Below are 24,036 nucleotides of genomic sequence, written 5' to 3' on the forward strand. Positions count from 1 at the left end.
GTAAGCCAATGACGTAAGCGGTGTCAAGTTTTTTTTTCCTTTTGACGTCTTGTTAAAAAGACGTCCTGTTAAAAATTTTCATTCACAAAATAATTCTAGCCAAAACAAATTTTTCGATAATGAAAAATTTTCAAACCGATTTAATGGTCAACTTCGATTGTTTCCCTTGTAGAAGTCGAGAAGTTTTAGCTCATATATATGCATAGACCTTGACATTTTAAAGAAAATCGTTAGAGCCATTTTCGAACTAAAATACCAGGTAGATATGTATATAGGCTACAAGAATTGCTCTTTTAAGAGTATATGATAGTGGAAAATAAATTAATTTTGCTTTTATATACAAAAAGGTAGATAGCTATTGCAGTATTGAGAGTTATCGAGAGATGTGTCAAAGCTTGTGCGTTTTATTCCCTTATATAAGCTTCGTTTTTCAAAAGTATTTTTGAAATATAATTTGTTTTGTTTTAAACTGTTGATAACAGTCCCATATATTTTAATAATTTGATCTACACAGGACACATTTGTTTCTCTTCTAGAAGTTTATTGTGTCTAGTTTTGTCTTCAACATACAAAGTATTAGATCCGAGTTCTGCTGTTACATTAGAGTAAGACGCTCTACAGGACGATTGGATTCATCTTGTCTCGCGTCGAGGTACTTTCTGTGGTGATATACGACGTGCTCAATTCATCTGACAAAAAAAAAAGAGAATTTGTCCTATAGAGTCAGCTTGGTTGAGCATGTGTCATGTCCTATAGAGTCAGCTTGGTTGAGCATGTGTCATGTCCTATAGAGTCAGCTGGGTTGAGAATGTGTCATGTCCTATAGAGTCAGCTTGGTTGAGCATGTGTCATGTCCTATAGAGTCAGCTTGGTTGAGCATGTGTCATGTCCTATAGAGTCAGCTGGGTTGAGAATGTGTCATGTCCTATAGAGTCAGCTTGGTTGAGCATGTGTCATGTCCTATAGAGTCAGCTGGGTTGAGCATGTGTCATGTCCTATAGAGTCAGCTTGGTTGAGCATGTGTCATGTCCTATAGAGTCAGCTTGGTTGAGCATGTGTCATGTCCTATAGAGTCAGCTGGGTTGAGAATGTGTCATGTCCTATAGAGTCAGCTTGGTTGAGCATGTGTCATGTCCTATAGAGTCAGCTTGGTTGAGCATGTGTCATGTCCTATAGAGTCAGCTGGGTTGAGAATGTGTCATGTCCTATAGATTCAGCTTGGTTGAGCACGTGTCATGTCCTATAGAGTCAGCTGGGTTGAGCATGTGTCATGTCCTATAGAGTCAGCTTGGTTGAGCATGTGTCATGTCCTATAGAGTCAGCTTGGTTGAGCATGTGTCATGTCCTATAGAGTCAGCTGGGTTGAGAATGTGTCATGTCCTATAGAGTCAGCTTGGTTGAGCATGTGTTTTATTTCAATGCTGAAATGGAACAATGTTCTACTTTAAAAACAAACAGTTTCTATTTCAAAGCGAAATGCGCCACCAGTCCAATCCTAATCATTGAAATGTTTCTGAATGTTTAATCAATCCGTAGTATAGAATACACTTCTGAAAAACACTAGCGAGATCCTTTAAAAAAACAAAACAAAGCTTATCTAAGGAAAAGAACTCCCACACTTACAACTATACTCTCTCAATAATGTAGAAGTTATTTTCCTTATTCAACACCAAACAAAATAATTAATATCAATAAATAATTGACTGATTCGTTTATTTTTTTTTACTTTTGTTTGGTAAAATAAATAATTGTTGAAATTTCAACTTGATCTCGAGAGTGGGTGTGGGAGAACTAACGTGTGCGTAACCGTGCACATTTAGCCGTATCTGTGTATACTGAAGGATTAATTTCTCTTGTTGGTATCAAACAAAATAATTAATTGCCAGTAATTAATTGACTAATAATCAATTTTTTTTTGATTGGCTATGTGTTCTGTCTATACCAATGAATAATCGTGCGAAGTTTGAACTTGATACAAGAATGGACGTGGGAGACAATTCACGTGTACAAAGTTTTTGACCTGACAGACAGAGAAAGTGGATAGAAGCTTTTGTTATTTTAAAAAAATCCAAATATTTCCTCTGATTTTTTAGGCCTGGCAAGTATTTTGAGATTTTTTAACGGAACTTTACAAATGAAGTGTCTGATATTTCGTCGCGAAAATGCGCCACCTGCACAATTCCAATAATTTAAATGTTTCGGAATGTTTAAATTTAGATAGAACTGACCGCGATACTTGAAACTGACCGCTATATTTAGAACTGACCACAGTGTGTAGAACTGACCGCAGGGTATAGAACTGACCGCAGGGTTTAGAACTGACCGCAGTGTGTAGAACTGACTTGGATATTTAGAACTGACCGTAATGTAAAGAACTGACTTCGATATTTAGAACTGATCGTAATGTAAAGAACTGACTTCGATATTTAGAACTGAGCGCAATGTATAGAACTGACAGGGTGTTTAAAACTAGCCACTAAATGTGACTTAATAAATGTATATGTATATATGTATATATCTTACAATTGTAAGTCTTTATTGATTTATTCTAGTACTTATTCTAGTATTCATTCTAGTATCGAAATGCAAAGCAATTCATTATGGTTGTAATATAGATGTCAATTACAATTATCTATCTCATATCCAGATCGTTTGTACTCTATCGTGAATTAAACTCGATATTAATTTGGTGAGGATCAGCACTAACATTTATAATTTGACGAGACGTTCTTATTACTTAGTACTTCTAAAGTGTGAAAGTAACAACAAAAATAAATTAATTCTAAAAAGAATACATTGAACTTTTTTTTTAACAATATGCATTTTAAGTATAAGAAAATGCCTACAGACGAAAGTATTGCCGACAGATCAAAGTCTTACCTACAGATCAAAGTCTTACCTTCAGATCAAAGTATTGCTTACCTTTAAAAATGTACATTTTGTTACTATCTGTGAAAAAATTTACAATTGAATGTGATATTTCAATAATGAGAAAAGTGGATTAGTCCTGGTACTTTCAGGAGATAAATATGGTGAGCCAGTATTCAATTGTATTCTGGGGATCCTGTTTTGGGGAAATGCGGAATTCTTTTTCACGAAAATAAAATGAAATCTTTAAAAAAGAATTAAAAAACAAAACACGATTATCGTGCAAAGTGACCTACTTTTAATAATAGAATCACAAAAGAAGTCTTAACATAAAGCTTGAAACCTATTGATTGTCCCTGTTTATTGTCTTCACGTAAAGACACATATATTGATATCCTCTCTAAAAGAGCTTCTCCACTCAAAGAAAAGTACCAGAATCTTCGACTGATAAGGTCCATGCTTATTTTTTAACTCTCTTGGCAATATTCGGTTATTAGAAGCTCACTGTTAGTTTCTCGAAACGTTAACGCATTGATATTCTAAATTAAAATAAGCCTGAAATCTCATCTTTTTCTTATAGACTGCAGAAATTACTTCAGAAAAATAGGCCAATTACGTCCTATGCTTTTCATGGGTCAATCTAGTCATGCATGTAGTGAATCTTATTTTAAATAGGTCTAAGATTATATACATACAATATAAGATTATTTATATACACTATAAAATTATATACATTCAATATAAGATTATAGACATACAATATAAGATTATAGACATACAATATATAGCATTAGATTTTTACCAAATAAACGAGTTTGTTCAACAGTAACCATTCATAAATAAGTTGATACATGTGTGTGCCTTAAGTTGATATATATATACATGTGTGCCTTAAGTTGATATATGTGTGCCTTAAGTTGATATATGTGTGTGCCTTAAGTTGATATCTATCTATCTTTCTATCTATCTATCTATCTATCTATCTATCTATCTATCTATCTATATATATATATATATATATATATATATATATATATATATATATATATATATATATATATATATATATATATATATATATATATGCCTTAAGTTGATATATGTGTGTGCCTTAAGTTGATATATGTGTGCCTTAAGTTGATATATATGTGTGTGCCTTAAGTTGATATATGTGTGTGCCTTAAGTTGATATATGTGTGTGCCTTAAGTTGATATATGTGTGTGCCTTAAGTTGATATATGTGTGTGCCTTAAGATGATATATATATATATATATATATATATATATATATATATATATATATATATATATATATATATATATATGTGCCTTAAGTTGATATATGTGTGCCTTAAGTTGATACGTGTGTGTCTTAAGTTGATATATGTGTGCCTTAAGTTGATATATATGTGTGTGTGTGTGTTTGTGTGCCTTAAGATGATATATGTGTGTATCTTAAGTTGATATATGTGTGCCTTAAGTTGATATATGTGTGTGCCTTAAACTGATATATGTGTGCCTTAAGTTGATATATGTGTGCCTTAAGTTGATATATGTGTGTGCCTTAAGTTGATATATGTGTGCCTTAAGTTGATATATATATGTGCCTTAAGTTGATATATGTGTGTGCCTTAAGTTGATATATGTGTGCCTTAAGTTGATACATGTGTGCCTTTAGTTGATATATGTGTGTCTTTAAAGTTGATATACATGTGTGCCTTAAGTTGATATATGTGTTCCTTACGTCAAAATCTTCATAATATATCAATATACATTTTTAAACAAATATCTAATTCCCCTTTTAGACCTTGCGATCTGAGGAGCAGATAATGTAAAGGCCATCTGTTTCTGTAGCCCACGGTATACAAGGGTGTCATGTGGAAAGCACAGCCCATCGCCTTTACTTTTCCCCAACTAATGGCAGGTACTCATTAGAGCTGGGTGGACCCTAAAGATCCTGAAAGTAAAAATCCTCGTCTTCACCAGGATTCGAACCCGGACCCCGGTTAGGAAGCCAATCGCTTAACCACTCAGCCACCGCGCCTCCGATATCAATATCATTTTGAAGAATTCCCTCCCCTATTATGGACACTATACTTACATGTAAAATATATCACTTTGTTTTAAAGACTGTATTTTGTTATGAAGAACGGCTCACAGTGTTTAGTTCTAGAAAACAAAACTGTTCTCTTGCAGAACACAAAGAAACAAATTGGCTTGGAACACCCAAGTTTTTATAAGCAGCTCAATACCATTACAGAGAGTTTTCAATATCTTTTTCTAGTTTTTTTGGTGATCTAATCTTCATGGATGGGTGGATAGGCATACCACACACAACTTTATTTTTAATAAAACTTCCACACAGATAAAAACTTACAACAGTAAAGGAAGCCGAATATAATAGCCAAGAGAATTAGCAAGGAAACTATGATTGGTATTAGCATTGGCACTGCAGCTTTGGGGATCTCATCAGGAGGAGCTGGCTCTGAATCTAAATAAATTCATAATATTCAGACTTATTAGATTAAAAAAAACAACAATTCTGTGTTTTAATAGTTTTAATACAACTAATAATAATTATCATTATTGTATGTCAAAATATCTCTAAATAAAATTCTCTTCATGGCTTCAGTTTGGACACCAAGAAGTAAAGGACTAGAGTTACCCCACGTAACTTTAGCAGCGAAAAAAAAGGAGGGAGAACAAGTAGTATTCACCCGTGACTAAATAGCAGAGCCGGACTTAACCATTGTGACCAAGAAGTCATGGAAAGATCACTCTTTATCACCCGTCCGTAAATAGCAGGTCAGGACTTAACCATGATGGGGCCCTATGCGAAACGGATTTAGCGGGGCCAAGTTATGGTAGGGATAAGGATAATAGGTGAAAATTAAGAGTTTGTATTAGAAAATAAATTCGTCTTTGCAATTTATTCATTTTTTTTTTACTACGTACAGAATTACTTTACGAGCCTTGCGTGTAGCGAAGTCATACTGTACCATAGACCACGCTCAATAGCAAGAATTACCAAATGTTTCAGTCTACCTACGAGAATTGTTGACCTCAAGTAATTCTTCGTTAGTTTAAGGCGCGAAAAGCTTCTTTCACTAGATTCCACAATTACGGGTATTGCATAATGCCGTTTTTTTTTATCGCGCGTTGGATTGGCGTTTCCTATATTGAATGACACCTCAAAATGACAATTTTGGTTTATATATTTCAGGAGATTTGTATGTTTTCAAAAGATTTCCAGGACTTTTTCGTATATTTTGCAATTTCTGGAGGCCGCGGGAAATCTGTTATAAGTTATAAAATGGTTTAATTTAATAATTTATACCTAGAATTAGAGCGGGTCCTATGAAAGTGCGGAGCCAACTGCGTTCGCATAGGTTGCAGTGGTCTAAAGGCGGCCCTGCAAAATAGCGGCGTATGCTACGTCGTGGGTCGACTAGTAATATTATAATAAAAGTAACTACATTACTACAATGTTTTGACGAGATCGAACGAAATGTTTTGCAATAGTGCGTTAGACATAACAAAAATTTACACCCAAAAAAAATGCAAAGTGTCGCAAATAAACATTCGACTCGGACTTGATTCAAATATCAACACTCTAAATAGAAAAGAGTTTGTGACTATTTTTAGCGGCCCCCGAAAGGGGAAAAGACGCTATTAGTTTTGTGCGAAATGTTTGTCCGTCTGTCTGTCTGTCCGTCCGTCCCGTTTAGATCTCGTAAACTAGAAAAGATATTGAAAATCCGACATCACAATATTTTAGACCATTCAAAGTTCTGATGCAACGGCTACTTTTTTTTTCCTGAAAGCGAAAAATCTAATTTTTAAAATCAGTTATGCAAGCAGTTTTTTTTAAAGAGAAGAAGCTAATTAGTATGCATTATAAGTAAGACATAATTTAAAACGAATAGTAATCTGATAAACTTCATTTTCTTGAATATTTTTTTTTGATATAGGCCACTTTTAAAAATTCAAATAAAAGATTTAGCTTATTCAAAACAATTACATTTTGTAAAGACCAGGAGAGGCTCGGTAAAGCGCTTAGCTTCCGAACCGAGGGTCCCGGGTTCAAATCCTGGTGAAGACTGGGAGATCTTGTAAACTAGAAAGGAAATTGAAAATTCGACATCACAATATTTTAGACCATTCAAAGTTCTGATGCAACGGCTACTTTTTCTTCCTGAAAGCGAAAAATCTAATTTTGAAAATCAGTTATGCAAGCAGTTTTTTTAAAGAGAAAAAGCTAATTAGTATGCATTATAAATTAGACCTAATTTAAAACGAATAGTAATCTTATAAACTTCATTTTCTTGAACATTTTTTTTTTTATTAATTGTATAGTTTCTGAGAATTCAAAACAATGACTTTTTGTAAAGACAAGGAGAGGCTCGGTAAAGCTTAGCTTCCGAACCGAGGGTCCCGGGTTCGAATCCTGGTGAAGATTGGGATTTTCAACTTCGGAATCCTTGGGCGCCTCTGAGTCTACCCAGCTCTAATGGGTACCCGACATTAGTTGGGGAAAAGTAAAGGCGGTTGGTCGTTGTGCTGGCTACATGACACCCTCTTTAACCGTAGGCCACAAAAAAACAGATGAACTTTACCTCATCTGCCCTATAGACCACAAGGTCTGAAAGGGGAACCAATTAGGCCAGGTTCACATCTACCTTTGCATTCACTTGCACCTATCCTTTGATCTGCAGCACCATTTATCTGTCAATCTTCTTTCTCCATTCTTATCTCTCATTTGTCTTTGATATAATTTCATTTGGATGTTCTTTCTGAAAATATTGAAGCCTGCCTGTGTGGACCACTTCGGGGGCCGATTTTAAGTTTGTGTTTCCACACAAACTGTCTTTGTAACCCTGTTTTTATTTGTGATCATCTTTGGTAAAATGTTAAAATCGTGACTCAAGGTTTTGTTTTCATACTTAATTTTTATTGTTAATTTTCATAGGAATGCTTTTCTCTACTAGGTAGTCACAACGGACGTTGCTTCAGCGGCAGTGTATTAGAACTACTGCATTTACTATTTATTTCCTTTATTTTTGTTCAGGTTGAAGAGCCCTGCAGAGATGGCAGTCTCAAGACTTTAGTTAATACTCAAATAATGATTGTCAATCTATAAGAAATGATCCTAGCTCTGTGCCAGCTTTTTTTTCAATTTGGAGAAACTGATAGGCAGGGCGGCACTTCATTGCACACATAGAAAACATGATTAGAAAAAGACCTAACGAATAGTATTATATTTATTACAGTTATTAGACTTATTAGCTTTTTTTCGGTATTCTATACATATGAACACCGTTTTTCCCAGGCTGCAGTATTTTAAGTTTCCCAATCTGGGTCTTTTTCTCTAGACATTACAAATAGATGTCTTTATTTTCTATTACGTTTAAATAATGCCCAAACTACCTGGGCCCCTGGGGTGGATATTTTGTCATGGATAGACAGTTTTCTTTGATAAGCCTCATTTTTAAACAAAATGTTGTGCACATCTGTAAAGGTATAAAGAGTTTTTCAAAAGTAGTCAGATGTGTATGTAATTCTGTGAATTTCTTGACTTAAATTGACCAGAAACAAACATGAACAAAAAAACAACTTTTGCTTCCTTCGAATATTCTCTAACACTTTGTGTGTGTGTGTGTGTGTGTCTGTTTGTTTACACACAGAACAATAAAAAAAAAACTGTCATGCCTAATTCATGGAAAGATAAAAAGATTAACTTTGCTGATCTCAATGATGTGACGTATGTATAAAGACGCCAGTGTCTCAAGTGGACATTGGAGAATTATTTCTTGTATAACTTCCTTCATAAAGCTCACCTGTTGTCCAGTCTGGACTATTGTGATATACTGGAAAAGAGAAAAACATTGAGTTCTATATCATCAATCAAAGTGGATTACATTTACTTCAAAGAGTAGTTTACAACTTGAACATGAGGTCAGAAGATAGGGATGCAGTTTAGTTGCTAGGTCATAGGACTAGAAGTCTTTCAGTTGCTAGGTCCCAGGACTAGAGGTCTTTCTGTTGCTAGGTCCTAGGACTAGAGGTCTTTCACTTAATATGTCTTTGGACTAGAGATGACATTTAGGACTAAATAATTTTAATTGCTACGTATTAGGACTAGAGCATTAATTTTTGTTTTTTATCACTTCCAGTCATTTATTTTCTATCAATCTCCCATTTGTTTTTTTTTTATTATTTATATCCCTTTTTTCCGTTCCTATTAAGACATTAGTAAATGATTGCAGGTATTTACTTCACCAGGTAGATCAAACACACAAAACGTGTGTGTACAGTATCGTACCAATGGATAGTAATCAAAATACTTCTACTACTGGTCCAGCGAGGATGGTCAGTCACAGTCTCTCTACACTGTTGCTCATTTACTGATATGTTTCAAAAGCTTTTTTTGCTATGAATGAACATGTAAGTTATCTTAGCATTCACGTCCTCCTAATGGAAACATACTATATAAGGTATGGGAAACAGCGACACACAAGAGTTCATTGATATTAAAGAGTTAGCTAATAACAAAGTGGTGGCCAAGCTAGAAGTGCTTCTATTTTTGTTTTCTTTATTTATCAAAAGTATGACATTTTTAAATGTGACAGCAAGGAACAAGAAGAAAATGTCAGAAGAAAATGTCTTAAGATTCGAGACTCACTACTGAAGAAAAGTAACACATGTGAATGCGTGAGTGCTTTATGCTGAGCTTCAAGAGAAACTAGGAGGTATCACTGAAGTAGTCTGTGGCATTTTACGTCTCGAGAGAGGATCTTTTCCCTTTGCAACTTCTTGTGTGACTAAAGAGGCCAATCCTTGATACACAGCTGGGCTCGTAGGTTGGGCATATGTTATACCAGGCGCCGTTGCATTATCACCCTTCTTTCTGCTTCTGTAGTGTATAGCATCTGCAATCCGAGACCCTTCCTTTATGCTCTCTCTCCATGTGGATCTATCCAGTGCTACTTTTTCCCAGCTGCTAGTATCGATTTTGAAAAGCTTCATGTCGCGTTTGCATACATCCGTATAACGTAAAAGTGGGCGACCAGCGGCTCTCCTCCCTTCTATTAGATCGCCATACAGAATGTCTTGTGGAAGTCGACCTACTGGCATTCTACGAACGTGGCCAAGCCAACCAAGGCGTCTGCCGCTGATAACAGAGCGGATGTCCTGGCATCCTGCTCTTTGTAGCACTTCCTCATTGGTTATCCTATCTTGCCACCTTATTTTAAAGATCCGCTTTAGGCATCGGAGGTGGTAGACATTCAGCTTTTTTTCCTGCCATCAGTAAGTTGACCAAGTATCACTTCCGTACAGCAAGGTGCTCAACACACAGGTCCGGTAGACTAGGGCTTTAGTATTGTTAGTCAGCAATATGTTGTCCCACACTCTTTTCTGCAACCGTGACATGGTGGCCATTGCTTTGGCTATCCCGTTGTTAATGTTTTTATCCAGAAGAGCATTGTTGGATATGATGGAGCCGAGATAGCAAAGTGATCAACAATTTCTAGTGGTTGGCTATTAATGTTTACTTGAGGTGTAGTATTTGTGTTCTGGACAAGTATCTTAGTCTTGCTTTGACTAATGTTTAACCCGAACTTCTGGCAAGCAGCATATAGTTTGTCAATCAGGAACTGAAGCTGAATATCAGAATCAGCCACAATAGCTGCATCATCAGCATACATCAGTGATACCAAACACAATTCAATCTGCGGGCCATTTTAATTTCCAACACCAGTGTCGCGGGTCACATGATGGAAAAGATACAAAAACTTAATGAAATTGACCTAAAACTATTTTATTTCAAACCCGAGGAGCCAGTACTTACATTGAATTATTGGGATATTTGAATTTTCCCTTTACACTTCAAAAAAAGGCGTCAGTTTTGTTTATATTTTGCTTTTTTTTTTAAACCGCCACCAGACTTTCTTTATAAAAACAAACATGTTGGTTAGCAATTGTACCATGTTCTACATAAAAGTAAAGACACGTTCACTTTGCCTTGTAGATTGTATAGTCCTATCTCATGAACGCACAAATGTTAAACGCCTTGGTAGTAATCCATTAGAAAAAATGCGAGGACTCTAACGTAGGTAAAGATACATTTTTGGGGGTGGGGTGGGGGGGGGGGGGGATTGGCTATATCTTGTGCCGACGTTTCGGTGGGCCGGATGGAAGCACATCGCGGGCCGGATGTGGCCCGCGGGCCGTATTTTGGGCATCACGGGCATACAGGAGTTCTCTGATAGTTTTCCAGAGGATCTTGTATGGAGAAACACACCTTCGTTGATGTCGTTGTACGCATAATGCAGTAGACAGGAGAATAATATGCCAAACAGAGTAGGTGCGAGCACACATCCCTGCTTGACATCACTGCTAACCTCAAAAGGTACTGATTGGGCTCCATTGAATTGGACAGTAAATTTCGTTTCCTCATGAAAGCACTCAATGAACTTCAGTAGTTTGGGAGGGCAACCTATTTTCCTCAGGAGTTTGAAAAGGTCATTTCTGCTGACCATGCCAAAGGCTTTAGTCAGATCAACAAAAACGATGTAAAGGGGTCTGTCTCTCTCTCTGAATTTCTCCTGCAGTAATCGTAGAGAGGATATCATGTCTATAGTGGACCTACCACTCCTGAATCCACACTGAGACACTGGGTAGACTCTAGAAGCTATCACTTGCAGACTGAATAGCGCCACTGTACCAAAGATTTTGCCAACTATAACCCTAACCCTAACCCTAACCCCTATAATTGTTGCAGTCACTCCGATCCCTTTTGTTCTTGTATATTGTCACTATAGTTGCGTCACGCATGTCCTTTGGGACATGACCTGTTTCTCAGCAGCGGCAGAGGAGAATATAGAGTTCAGGGAGCAGGAGTGATTCGTTGACTTTAACTACTTCCAGTGGATACCATCACTCCCTGGAGATTTTCTATTTTTCATGCAGTTAATTGCTTTTTTGAGATCACCAAGGCTCGGAAGCTCATCTAGGCATTCCAATACTGGAAGATCTGGTAGAGAAGCCAGGGTGACATCGTCTACTGTATTCTGTGTGGCATAGACACTGAATAGGTAGAAACATTTGAACCTAGTTAACCTGTGAACCTGCAGCAACTCTGCTGATTTAATCAAGTTTGACATTTAAATAGAAATACCAAGACTGAGAAGACATCTCAGCAAAAGTGAATCTTTAAGAAACTAAAAAAACTGGAGAGCATGACCAATCTAAGACATTGGGGGGGGGGGGGGGGGGGCTGCGGGGGAGAGGTGCCAACTTGAGCTGACCGCACCGGGTGACACGCACCCTAGTGACGCCACTGGAGTAGGTATATAGGTTTGAATAATTCACGCATTTGTTATGACACAAAAAACTAGGTCTAGAATAGATTCACCGATAGAAATTGTATTAACAAACTAAAAGATTAACATGTTTTAAAAGTCGCTGTAAAACCTATTTTAAAAAAATCTAAAGTAATACAAATGTATTGATAGATGTATACATGTATATTTCTTACTTAAAACACGACACCAGATAGAGTCCATGTGGTTACAATTATCCGAGTACCTGTAGATCAAGGTCAGATTCGTAGTACTGAAGTTGATCTTTATGATCAATGCCACGCTATCACTGTTTTCTGTCACCTCCAAAAGACAGCCGCTGAATAATAAGGTGCTTTGAGCAATGTTCAGGCCTGTGGTGATGAATTTAAACAGTATTAGGGCGCCGGCGCTGGTGTTCAGTGCCAGATCGCAAGTTTTGTTTGTAGCCTGTAGTAGGGCGAGATCATTGTTGATTCTTAGAGAGGTCTCAACAATTTCTGAAACCCAAACAAAAAATATTTAACTCAATAACAAGGTACTGCTGTTAAAACAAAAGTCTGTTTAGTCATTAACCGACATCAATCACGTCATCAACTTGTCTTTAAGCGAATAAATGACGTGGTACAGTTTATCTGACGTGCGGCAAAAAGAAGACATATCCTACTATTTTGGGTCCGGTCCTACATCCGCAAGGCTTAGCCTAAAATGTGAAAATATCAGGCTTTTATCCGTGTCTAAGACACTGTCCCGTCTTGCCAGAAACCGGTGTTACTGTTTCTGTGTTACTAGCATTTTATTCTTTAATTGGGACACTGAATTTTGTTACAATGCCACCTGGCCTTGACATTGCCTTAATTATTCAAACTCATCATATCGGGCCAGCGTCCATAAAAGACTGCCATTAGGTCTAACTGTCATCATGTCTAATTGTAAAGTTCCCCTTTCAGACCCTGCGATTTATGAGGCAGTTAATGTTGATGTCTTCTGTTTCTTTGGCGAACGGTTAACGAGCAAGGTGTCATGTGGCCAGCACTCAATTAACCGCCTTTACTGTCACCAACTAAAGCCAGGTTCCCATTAGAGCTACTGGCTTTTTTGTGTACTTACTTGTACATGCTGGGAGGCGCGGTGGCTGAGCGGTAAAGCGCTTGGCTTCCGAACCGGTGACCGGGGTTCAAATCCTGGTGAAGACTGGGATTTTTAATTTCGGGATCTTCGGGCGCCTCTGAGTCCACCCAGCTCTAATGGGTACCTGACATTAGTTAGGGAAAAGTAAAGGCGGTTGGTCGTTGTGCTGGCCACATGACACCCTTGTTAACCGTAGGCCACAGAAACAGATGACCTTTACATCATCTGCCCTATAGACCACAAGGTCTGAAAGGGGAACTTTACTTTTTTTACTTGTACATGCTACTAACCTTTTGTGTACTAACTTGTACATGCTACTGGCTTTTTTGTGTACTTACTTGTACATGCTACTGGCTTTTTTGTGTACTTACTTGTACATGCTACCGGCTTTTTGTGTACTTACTTGTACATGCTACTGGCGTTTTGTGTACTTACTAGTACATGCTGCAGGCTTTTTTGTACTTACTTGTACATGCTACTGGCGTTTTGTGTACTTACTTGTACATGCTACTGGCTTTATTGTGTACTTGTACATGCTACTGGCTTTTTGTGTACTTACTTGTACATGCTACTGGCGTTTTGTGTACTTACTTGTACATGCTACTGGCTTTTTGTGTACTTACTTGTACATGCTACAGGCTTTTTTGTGTACTTACTTGTACATGCTACTGGCATTTTGTGTACTTACTTGTACATGCTACTGGCGTTTTGTGTACTTACTTGTACATGCTACTGGCGTTTTGTGTACTTACTAGTACATGCTACTGGCGTTATGTGTACTTACTTGTACATGCTACTGGCATTTTGTGACTTACTTGTACATGCTACTGGCGTTTTGTGTACTTACTTGTACATGCTACTGGCTTTATTGTGTACTTGTACATGCTACTGGCTTTTTGTGTACTTACTTCTACATGCTACTGGCGTTTTGTGTACTTACTTGTACATGCTACTGGCTTTATTGTGTACTTGTACATGCTACTGGCTTTTTGTGTACTTACTTCTACATGCTACTGGCGTTTTGTGTACTTACTTGTACATGCTACTGGCTTTTTGTGTACTTACTTGTACATGCTACAGGCTTTTTTGTGTACTTACTTGTACATGCTACTGGCGTTATGTGTACTTACTTGTACATGCTACTGGCATTTTGTGACTTACTTGTACATGCTACTGGCGTTTTGTGTACTTACTTGTACATGCTACTGGCGTTTTGTGTACTTACTTGTACATGCTACTGGCGTTATGTGTACTTACTTGTACATGCTACTGGCAGTTTGTGTACTTACTTGTACATGCTACTGGCGTTTTGTGTACTTACTAGTACATGGTACTGGCGTTATGTGTACTTACTTGTACATGCTATTGGCGTTTCGTGTACTTACTTGTACATGCTACTGGCATTTTGTGTACTTACTTGTACATGCTACTGGCGTTTTGTGTACTTACTAGTACATGGTACTGGCGTTTCGTGTACTTACTTGTACATGCTACTGGCATTTTGTGTACTTACTTGTACATGCTATTGGCGTTTTGTGTACTTACTTGTACATGCTACTGGCGTTTTGTATACTTACTTGTACATGCTACTGGCGTTTCGTGTACTTACTTGTACATGCTACTTACGCACAGTGTGTGTACTCACCTTGTTTACATGGGACTTGAGACTTATGGTGTGTACTTACTTGTACATGCTACTTACGCACAGTGTGTGTACTCACCTTGTTTACATGGGACTTGAGACTTACGGTGTGTACTTACCTGTACATGCTACTTACGGAGGTACACCTAAAAAAATTATTTTCTTTAATATTGATCAGAAACTTATCAAAACTGGTTGGTTGGTACAGTAACTCACCCTGATAAAAAAACCTTAGAAAATTGTGTGTCACTTTTGTGGTTGCCATGGTAACGGCCGCCATCTTGTTTTTTGTATATGATTTTTAAAATGCTTTTCCTTTCTTAATAATCAATAAAAAAGACTCAAACTTTTTTATTTTGAAGAAGCAAACATGACTCTATAATGTGACATCTCAATTTTTATTACAATTCTATTTGTTTTCACAAGATTTAGAAGTAAAATAAGTGGTATAGTTTTTTACAAAAAAAACTTTTTTTTAGAGATGTCAAAGACAATAAAATGAACATCATGAATTTAAAAAAAAAACGCTGGATGTCACGTTAAAGTACTAACATATATCTTTAAGTGTTTCAAATTTTATGCAAATATCTTAAATGGTTGCAAAGTAATAGCAATTTTAGTTTTGGTATTTTTGGAAAAATAAGAATCTAAGAAAAATTGATTTAAAACTAAAATTTATTTGTCAAACTATGTAAAATCACTATATTTGAATAAATAACACTGCACACTTTGATAACTAAATATAGTCTTATAATGTAAAAAATTTGACATCATTTCATCAATAAGTTTTTAAGTTATAGTACTTTTAAGATGATCATATAAGTCGATAGCAATATGAGAAAAATAGCTAAAAATTCAAAATGTAAACAATGGATTTAAAACTTTCCAGAATATTAACAAACTCCTTTTGCTTCTATCAACTGAAATTCTATGTGTGCTTTAGCATCTTTTCTCAACAACAGTAATCTTTTTATAACTTTTTAAAATTGCATTTCTTAAGATTTTCTGAAAGCTTGATAATCTAAGTGGATGGTTTTTCTTGCTGGCCTAATAATTGAAAAAAAGTTTTAATTACACTGACAAAAGAAAAATTTACATTAAGTTGTCCCACAGCCGCTAAAATAGAACAGTTTTCTTTTTCTGGATTAGTAAATCTAGATTTTGGTCCAAAAGTTTCTAGTTCATGAGCGAATCGACGTAATCGTATTTTGAGTTTCCCCAAATTTACATCGTTGTATAATTTGCTTGTTCTGATAGCCTTTGGTAAATTGAGTAGCACTGTTCTTAGGTTACTTTTATATCTTCAAAAGGTTAAATCCCACACACTCTGTTAAAAGATTTGGATAACACTGTGGTGTATCGCAGTTAAACTCGTTGATGAATATCTTCCAGAATATTTCAGCGGAATGCGTCGCCACCATTGCTTGAATCCTAAAAAATAGAGAACAAAAAAGTATAAGAAAAATAATTAAGTAAACATCAAGTGGCAACAACATAATTATTCTAAATAAATAAGGTTTTAAAACAAGAAACAAAAAAACTAACCTTTATAGAATAGATCTAGTTGATATCACAATTAACTTGGTGAGATTCAAACCAATCTTTGTATTATGTTGGAGGCAGGGATTTCATTCTGCTACCAGTAGTACTTCAAACCTGACAAAAGATTGATATATGGTGATAATCAATTGTATAGAATATGTAGGGCACAGGTAACAAATATTGTCATTAATTAGTAGCTTCTGATGTCTAGATCTAGGTTCCATGTTAATAAAAAAGCAAAATGTCATGTCTACTTACAGTCAGTTGGATTATCATTAATATAGATTTGAATCTTATAATAGTATAAAGTCCATGTCAAAACTAGGTTGCACACTCAGACACTATCTATTCAATACATACATCTACATCTAACATTGAAAGCTGTTTAAAATTGAAGTGTTTGAGTAGGAGGAGTCTATTTACTATTACTATTTACATTGACATGATTTGAATTATATCTTCTAGACGTCTAGATCTACTAATCTAGAATTAGATCTAGTGTTTATATGAGCTTCAATACGCTGTTCCTTTCTTTTATCTTCATCTTGGCACAGAATAATCTATGCCTCTATGCATCTAGTAGATCTAGTCCTAGATAATGATCTAGATCTATATTTAGTAGTGGATCTAGATCTAGACCTGGCTGGATTCAATATATGACCACTAGTTAGTGTAGATCTAGAGTAATGTAGACAAGACTCGTAGATCTAGAATCACGAAATCCTATTTATTATACTCACATGATGAAGATTTCCGAATAGCAAGAATAAAACATACAAAAACGTTTATTTTATGATACTGAAACTGTTTTGTTTGCAACGAGAAAACGGCAGCATGTTTGTTTTTCTATTTTCGATAAGCTGACGTATACACAGTCACTAGGGGTATTCCGGTAAGCAACCAATCAGCGTTCAGTATTTATGAGTGGGCTATAATTATACGAAAAACTTACCAAATAGAGTACGCAAGTTTCTAAATTTAGCTAAAAACTTCTTATAATAGATTAGGAAGTGTTGCCAAATTTTAAAAGTGCTTTTGAAGCCGAACAATTTGATACCAAATATGACCAGAGTATTTGCTATGCAAAAGAGTTATTATAGGCGTAACTATGGGGGATTTTTACGTTTTTCAATCAAATCTTGATTAATAAGCACCCTAAAAATGAAAAAAAGTATAATTTAAAGCAATATTTCAGAAAATTGAACATTCTATTCTAGTAAATAAATGGATAAGCTATCTAAATACGTTTAAATCTAAAAATCCATTTTTGGGTCCAAAATGACTATTTTCAAAGGTAATCCTCCCCTTACGCAGTGTGTGTACTTACCTTGTTTACACGGGACTTGAGACTTATGGTGTGTACTTATTTGTACATGCTACTTAAGCACAGTGTGTGTACTCACCTTTTTTACATGGGACTTGAGCCTCAACTATAAGAAATTAGAAAAACAAAATACAAAATTGACATTATTTTTATAGCTATGAAATGTGTCTAATTGTTATAAGTAACACCTTAAGAAAGTTTCTGAGAGAAGTGTATGGGTGTTTAGACATGTCTAGTGGGATACTGGGCTGGAACGTCCGCAGTTTATAGTTGCTATTTATGCCATTTATTTGATTTTACTCTTAATAACTTATGAATTTGAAAGAATGAAACATTTTTTTCTCCCCGCATCTTTCCCTTCGGGAGGCGCGGTGGCTGAGCGGTAAGGCGCTTGGCTTCCGAACCGGAGGTATGTATAAATCTACTAGACTTTATTATATTCTAGTGATAGGCCTTAGATATAGATATATATTAATTTATTAAGCTCTCCTATGAATAGAAACTTCATGCGAAAATATCCAAACTCGAATATTCTGCTGAAGAAAAATATTTTCTTGTTCTCTAACCAAATTTAAATTTCTCTTTATATTCTGAAAACTTATAATGGTCCAACGAGAGTTTCCCAATAAGATTTCTCCCCAACGATATACAACAGCTGTCCAATTTCTAGTACAAATCGTTATCGACGTTTTCGAGATCCGTGTCCAGGTTTTCCCCAGAAGGTTTTTACACGAAGATACGTGTTGAATAGAGGAATTGTAATTTTATTACACAAGCGATTTTCATAATTTCAATGCTTGGTCAAACATATACAATAGACACAATAATGTAAAAACAATAATACATTGTTTTTGGTCAATCCCTGGTTCTACCAAGATTTAGGATTCGCTAAAGGCATACAAAATGAAATGTAAACTTCTTAAGTGAACCGTGTCAGCTGTATGCAATTTGGAATTTTAAAAAAATAGATTAATTTCTTGACACAGCATTGTACATTGTAAAAGTCCAGTAGGAAATCGGCGCAGAATGTGTCTTTAATAGTCTTTATCCAGATGACCGTTGGAAAGAATTGTATTTAGTGGATAAGGAACAATTTATTCCAAGTCTTGTGTGAAGGTTCCCCAAAGCAAGCGCCCATTACTAAGATTGGGTGGTTCCATATACGTGGCGCACAGTTCCCGTTCCTTGAGCCCCAATCGCTAGAAGATGCGGGGAACCACGCTGACCATGGAGAATTTCTTCATGCTCAAATCTTGTAACCACCACAGTAAGGGCCCCTCACTCTAGCCACGGATCTCTGATAACGACCCTTCTTTGGAAAGGCGTGACGGACTTGTTGGACTGGGTTGTCAGCTTTTTTTTAAAACTGAGCCAAAAACTTTTTTTTGTAGCCGATGTGTCCTAACGTTTTTCTTGTTTGTTTTTTTTCTTTTGTTCTAGTTGGGTTGAACATTCTTCCATCCATGGTGTTGCCTCTCCTTCAAAGTTGGGTTGAACATTCTTCCATCCATGGTGTTGCCTATCCTTCAAAGTTGGGTTGAACATTCTTCCATCCAGGTTGTTGCCTATCCTTCAAAGTTGGGTTGAACATTCTTCCATCCATGGTGTTGCCTATCCTTCAAAATTGGGTTGAACATTCTTCCATCCATGGTGTTGCCTCTCCTTCAAAGTTGGGTTGAACATTCTTCCATCCATGGTGTTGCCTCTCCTTCAAAGTTGGGTTGAACATTCTTCCATCCATGGTGTTGCCTCTCCTTCAAAGTTGGGTTGAACATTCTTCCATCCATGGTGTTGCCTATCCTTCAAAGTTAGGTTGAACATTCTTCCATCCATGGTGTTGCCTATCCTTCAAAGTTGGGTTGAACATTCTTCCATCCATGGTGTTGCCTATCCTTCAAAGTTAGGTTGAACATTCTTCCATCCATGGTGTTGCCTATCCTTCAAAGTTGGGTTGAACATTCTTCCATCCATGGTGTTGCCTCTCCTTCAAAGTTGGGTTGAACATTCTTCCATCCATGGTGTTGCCTATCCTTCAAAGTTGGGTTGAACATTCTTCCATCCATGGTGTTGCCTATCCTTCAAAGTTGGGTTGAACATTCTTCCATCCATGGTGTTGCCTATCCTTCAAAGTTGGGTTGAACATTCTTCCATCCATGGTGTTGCCTCTCCTTCAAAGTTAGGTTGAACATTCTTCCATCCATGGTGTTGCCTATCCTTCAAAGTTGGGTTGAACATTCTTCCATCCATGGTGTTGCCTATCCTTCAAAGTTGGGTTGAACATTCTTCCATCCATGGTGTTGCCTCTCCTTCAAAGTTGAGTTGAACATTCTTCCATCCATGGTGTTGCCTATCCTTCAAAGTTGGGTTGAACATTCTTCCATCCATGGTGTTGCCTATCCTTCAAAGTTGGGTTGAACATTCTTCCATCCATGGTGTTGCCTCTCCTTCAAAGTTGGGTTGAACATTCTTCCATCCAATGTGTTGCCTATCCTTCAAAGTTGGGTTGAACATTCTTCCATCCATGGTGTTGCCTATCCTTCAAAGTTGGGTTGAACATTCTTCCATCCAGGTTGTTGCCTATCCTTCAAAGTTGGGTTGAACATTCTTCCATCCAGGTTGTTGCCTATCCTTCAAAGTTGGGTTGAACATTCTTCCATCCATGGTGTTGCCTATCCTTCAAAGTTGGGTTGAACATTCTTCCATCCATGGTGTTGCCTCTCCTTCAAAGTTGGGTTGAACATTCTTCCATCCAGGTTGTTGCCTATCCTTCAAAGTTGGGTTGAACATTCTTCCATCCAGGTTGTTGCCTATCCTTCAAAGTTGGGTTGAACATTCTTCCATCCATGGTGTTGCCTATCCTTCAAAGTTGGGTTGAACATTCTTCCATCCATGGTGTTGCCTCTCCTTCAAAGTTGGGTTGAACATTCTTCCATCCATGGTGTTGCCTATCCTTCAAAGTTGGGTTGAACATTCTTCCATCCAGGTTGTTGCCTCTCCTTCAAAGCAGATTTTCTCTGTTTTATTCCCCTGCATACTAATATATGCTCTATGATTGTTCTTCAAATCAAGAAAGTCAAGATTCTCAAATTAGTCCATGCCTAATATTACAATAGATCTAGAATCTTGTTCTAGTCTAGATTTAGTCTAGTCTAGATGATAATACTAATTGATAAGAGAAATAATTGTAGCTCTAGATAACATTGTATACAGCGACAATGTCAACAGAACCAATAGAAACCACTATTTGCTCATTGCTTGCCTACCTAAAAAGAGTGTTACTAGAACAAATTCCGACGCAAGAAAACAAAGCTTCAACATTAAATGACTTAGAAGATCTTGAAAGAAATAGAAATAATACATTGAAAACAAGAAAACATCTAGAGTCTAGTTCTAGTCTACATCTAATTTAAAAACAAAAGATCTAGAGCAATAGACCTAGATCTATATAAATATATATGTCTATGTCTAAAATGTGTTTTCCCAGTGCGATAATCGGATATTTCCTTTGGAATGTTGGACAAAAGTACATGTCTACTATGGTAAACAGGGTGGGGGAGGACAATACCTCCACCTGGAACATGGACACCAATAAAACAATCAATATCCTGAATGCAATGCATCTATGTTCTTGAGTGGACTATTTAAAGCGTTCCTAACAATAATATTTGCAATGTAAGCTTCACCATGAAAGGGAAAAGATCGTCTCTCGAGACATATAATGCCACAGAGATGCCACAGAGATGCTTCACTAGGACATTTGACTCATCTCTCATCGAAGATATTACTATTAGTAGTAGGTTGACTAATTTACTTAGACTTAGATCCTCGGCGCATTGGGCAGAAAGCTATCTCCACAAAGATGTCTGTACATCTTGTGTCCACTGTTCTGAGGTCTTCCATGAAGGTGTGGCGCCAAGTTGTACGATGACGTCCATGTTTGCACTTTCCTCGTATTGGCCTCCATGTCATCGCAAGTCTTGTTATGCGTAGTTCATTTCGTCGGAGAACATGTCCCGCAAACCTCATGCGACGCTCTGTCACAGTCTCCCTAAGTGTTCGACTCCCAATTCGGCATAGGATTTCTTTCTTTGTTCTGCCTTAGGCCATCTTTGTGGAGCCACATTTAGGATGCTGCATAAGTGAACTTGGCCCACTCCTCAAACTCTAAGGTTGACTGTTTAAAAATTTAAAAATCATAAACTGTCGTTTAAAATCATTTTGAGTCCGTAGGATTATTTTTGAGTCCGTAGGATTATTTTTGAGTCCGTAGGATTATTTTTGAGTCCGTAGGATTATTTTTCTATTTTGTAACTGATCTTATTTATTATTTTTTTAGATGAAAAAAGTTTTTCTAATACTTTTCTATGTCAAGATTTTCGTATACACCTTGACCCTACTTCCTCGAGATCTTAAGAGTTTGACTTCATCTTCTTTTCCTTTGTAATACTCTTGGAAAAGTCAACACCTCAGCTACACTTCAGGACAGAGGACGTAAAGTAGCCATGGCTACCTTAACTTACAATTACTAAACCACAATCTGTTCAAATAGCCTTCCCAGACTCACACAAAGATAAAGGTAGGCCTCTACATTTCTTTGATTTAGTGCTCCTAGTGCCAGTAGAGCATAAAGGTAGGCCTCTACATTTCTTTGATTTAGTGCTCCTGGTGCCAGTAGAGCATAAAGGTAGGCCTCTACATTTCTTTGATTTAGTGCTCCTAGTGCCAGTAGAGCATAAAGGTAGGCCTCTACATTTCTTTGATTTAGTGCTCCTAGTGCCAGTAGAGCATAAAGGTAGGCCTACATTTCTTTGATTTAGTGCTTCTAGTGCCAGTAGAGCATAAAGGTAGGCCTACATTTCTTGGATTTAGTGCTCCTAGTGCCAGTAGAGCATAAAGGTAGGCCTCTACATTTCTTTGATTTAGTGCTCCTAGTGCCAGTAGAGCATAAAGGTAGCCCTCTACATTTCTTTGATTTAGTGCTCCTAGTGCCAGTAGAGCATAAAGGTAGGCCTCTACATTTCTTTGATTTAGTGCTCCTAGTGCCAGTAGAGCATAAAGGTAGGCCTACATTTCTTTGATTTAAGCTCCTTCGTCCCTAGTGCCAGTAGAGCATAAAGGTAGGCCTCTACATTTCTTTGATTTAGTGCTCCTAGTGCCAGTAGAGCATAAAGTTAGGCCTCTACATTTCTTGGATTTAGTGCTCCTTCGTCCCTAGTGCCAGTAGAGCATAAAGGTAGGCCTCTACATTTCTTGGATTTAGTGCTCCTAGTGCCAGTAGAGCATAAAGGTAGGCCTCTACATTTCTTTGATTTAGTGCTCCTAGTGCCAGTAGAGCATAAAGGTAGGCCTCTACATTTCTTTGATTTAGTGCTCCTAGTGCCAGTAGAGCATAAAGGTAGGCCTACATTTCTTTAAGCTCCTTCGTCCCTAGTGCCAGTAGAGCATAAAGGTAGGCCTCTACATTTCTTTGATTTAGTGCTCCTTCGTCCCTAGTGCCAGTAGAGCATAAAGGTAGGCCTCTACATTTCTTTGATTTAGTGCTCCTTCGTCCCTAGTGCCAGTAGAGCATAAAGGTAGGCCTCTACATTTCTTGGATTTAGTGCTCCTAGTGCCAGTAGAGCATAAAGGTAGGCCTCTACATTTCTTGGATTTAGTGCTCCTAGTGCCAGTAGAGCATAAAGGTAGGCCTACATTTCTTTGATTTAGTGCTCCTTCGTCCCTAGTGCCAGTAGAGCATAAAGGTAGGCCTCTACATTTCTTGGATTTAGTGCTCCTAGTGCCAGTAGAGCATAAAGGTAGGCCTACATTTCTTTGATTTAGTGCTCCTTATTCCCTAGTGCCAGTAGAGCATAAAGGTAGGCCTCTACATTTCTTTGATTTAGTGCTCCTTCGTCCCTAGTGCCAGTAGAGCATAAAGGTAGGCCTCTACATTTCTTGGATTTAGTGCTCCTAGTGCCAGTAGAGCATAAAGGTAGGCCTACATTTCTTGGATTTAGTGCTCCTTCGTCCCTAGTGCCAGTAGAGCATAAAGGTAGGCCTCTACATTTCTTTGATTTAGTGCTCCTAGTGCCAGTAGAGCATAAAGGTAGGCCTCTACATTTCTTTGATTTAGTGCTCCTAGTGCCAGTAGAGCATAAAGGTAGGCCTCTACATTTCTTTGATTTAGTGCTCCTAGTGCCAGTAGAGCA

The 24,036-nt window shown here is 37.1% G+C and overlaps 1 protein-coding gene and 1 long non-coding RNA gene across 4 annotated transcripts; both read right to left on the reverse strand.

Moving 5' to 3' along the window:
- Positions 1-526: 526 nt before the first annotated feature.
- LOC106058531 (uncharacterized) lies at positions 527-21,302 on the reverse strand. Of its 3 annotated transcripts, none has more exons than XM_056030724.1 (8): positions 21,112-21,302; positions 17,928-17,954; positions 12,407-12,583; positions 8,706-8,735; positions 6,890-6,985; positions 5,246-5,359; positions 2,923-2,949; positions 527-689 (listed from the first exon to the last, which is right to left on the reverse strand). In XM_056030724.1, the coding sequence occupies exons 1-8, from the start codon at positions 21,206-21,208 to the stop codon at positions 616-618; spliced, it is 642 nt and encodes a 213-aa protein (XP_055886699.1). In that variant the 5' UTR covers positions 21,209-21,302; the 3' UTR covers positions 527-615. The 3 variants fall into 3 exon arrangements, with proteins under 3 accessions (XP_055886699.1, XP_055886698.1, XP_013071442.2); XM_056030723.1 differs by having other exon boundaries at positions 12,407-12,709; positions 21,112-21,299; XM_013215988.2 differs by lacking the exon at positions 6,890-6,985 and having other exon boundaries at positions 12,407-12,709; positions 21,112-21,297.
- On the reverse strand, positions 15,640-17,811 carry LOC129926478 (uncharacterized). The gene is made up of 3 exons (XR_008778153.1): positions 17,265-17,811; positions 16,528-16,638; positions 15,640-16,413 (listed from the first exon to the last, which is right to left on the reverse strand). It is a non-coding gene; the product is annotated as an uncharacterized LOC129926478 (long non-coding RNA).
- Positions 21,303-24,036: the final 2,734 nt, after the last annotated feature.

The sequence above is a fragment of the Biomphalaria glabrata genome, chromosome 5, assembly GCF_947242115.1.
Source record: "Biomphalaria glabrata chromosome 5, xgBioGlab47.1, whole genome shotgun sequence".
NCBI lineage: Eukaryota > Metazoa > Mollusca > Gastropoda > Planorbidae > Biomphalaria > Biomphalaria glabrata.

Bases quoted from the DNA above. Each gene is read 5' to 3' on its own strand.
- LOC106058531 (XM_056030723.1), bottom strand. From the start codon at position 21,208: ATGTATTATTTCTATTTCTTTCAAGATCTTCTAAGTCATTTAATGTTG. The intron at 8,736-12,406 runs GTAAGAAATATA...TCTCTTTTCCAG, and splicing joins TATCTGGTGTCGTGTTTTAA to TATATCACAATAGTCCAGAC. The intron at 690-2,922 runs GTAAGCAATACT...TTTTTTTGTCAG, and splicing joins CAAAATGTACATTTTTAAAG to ATGAATTGAGCACGTCGTAT.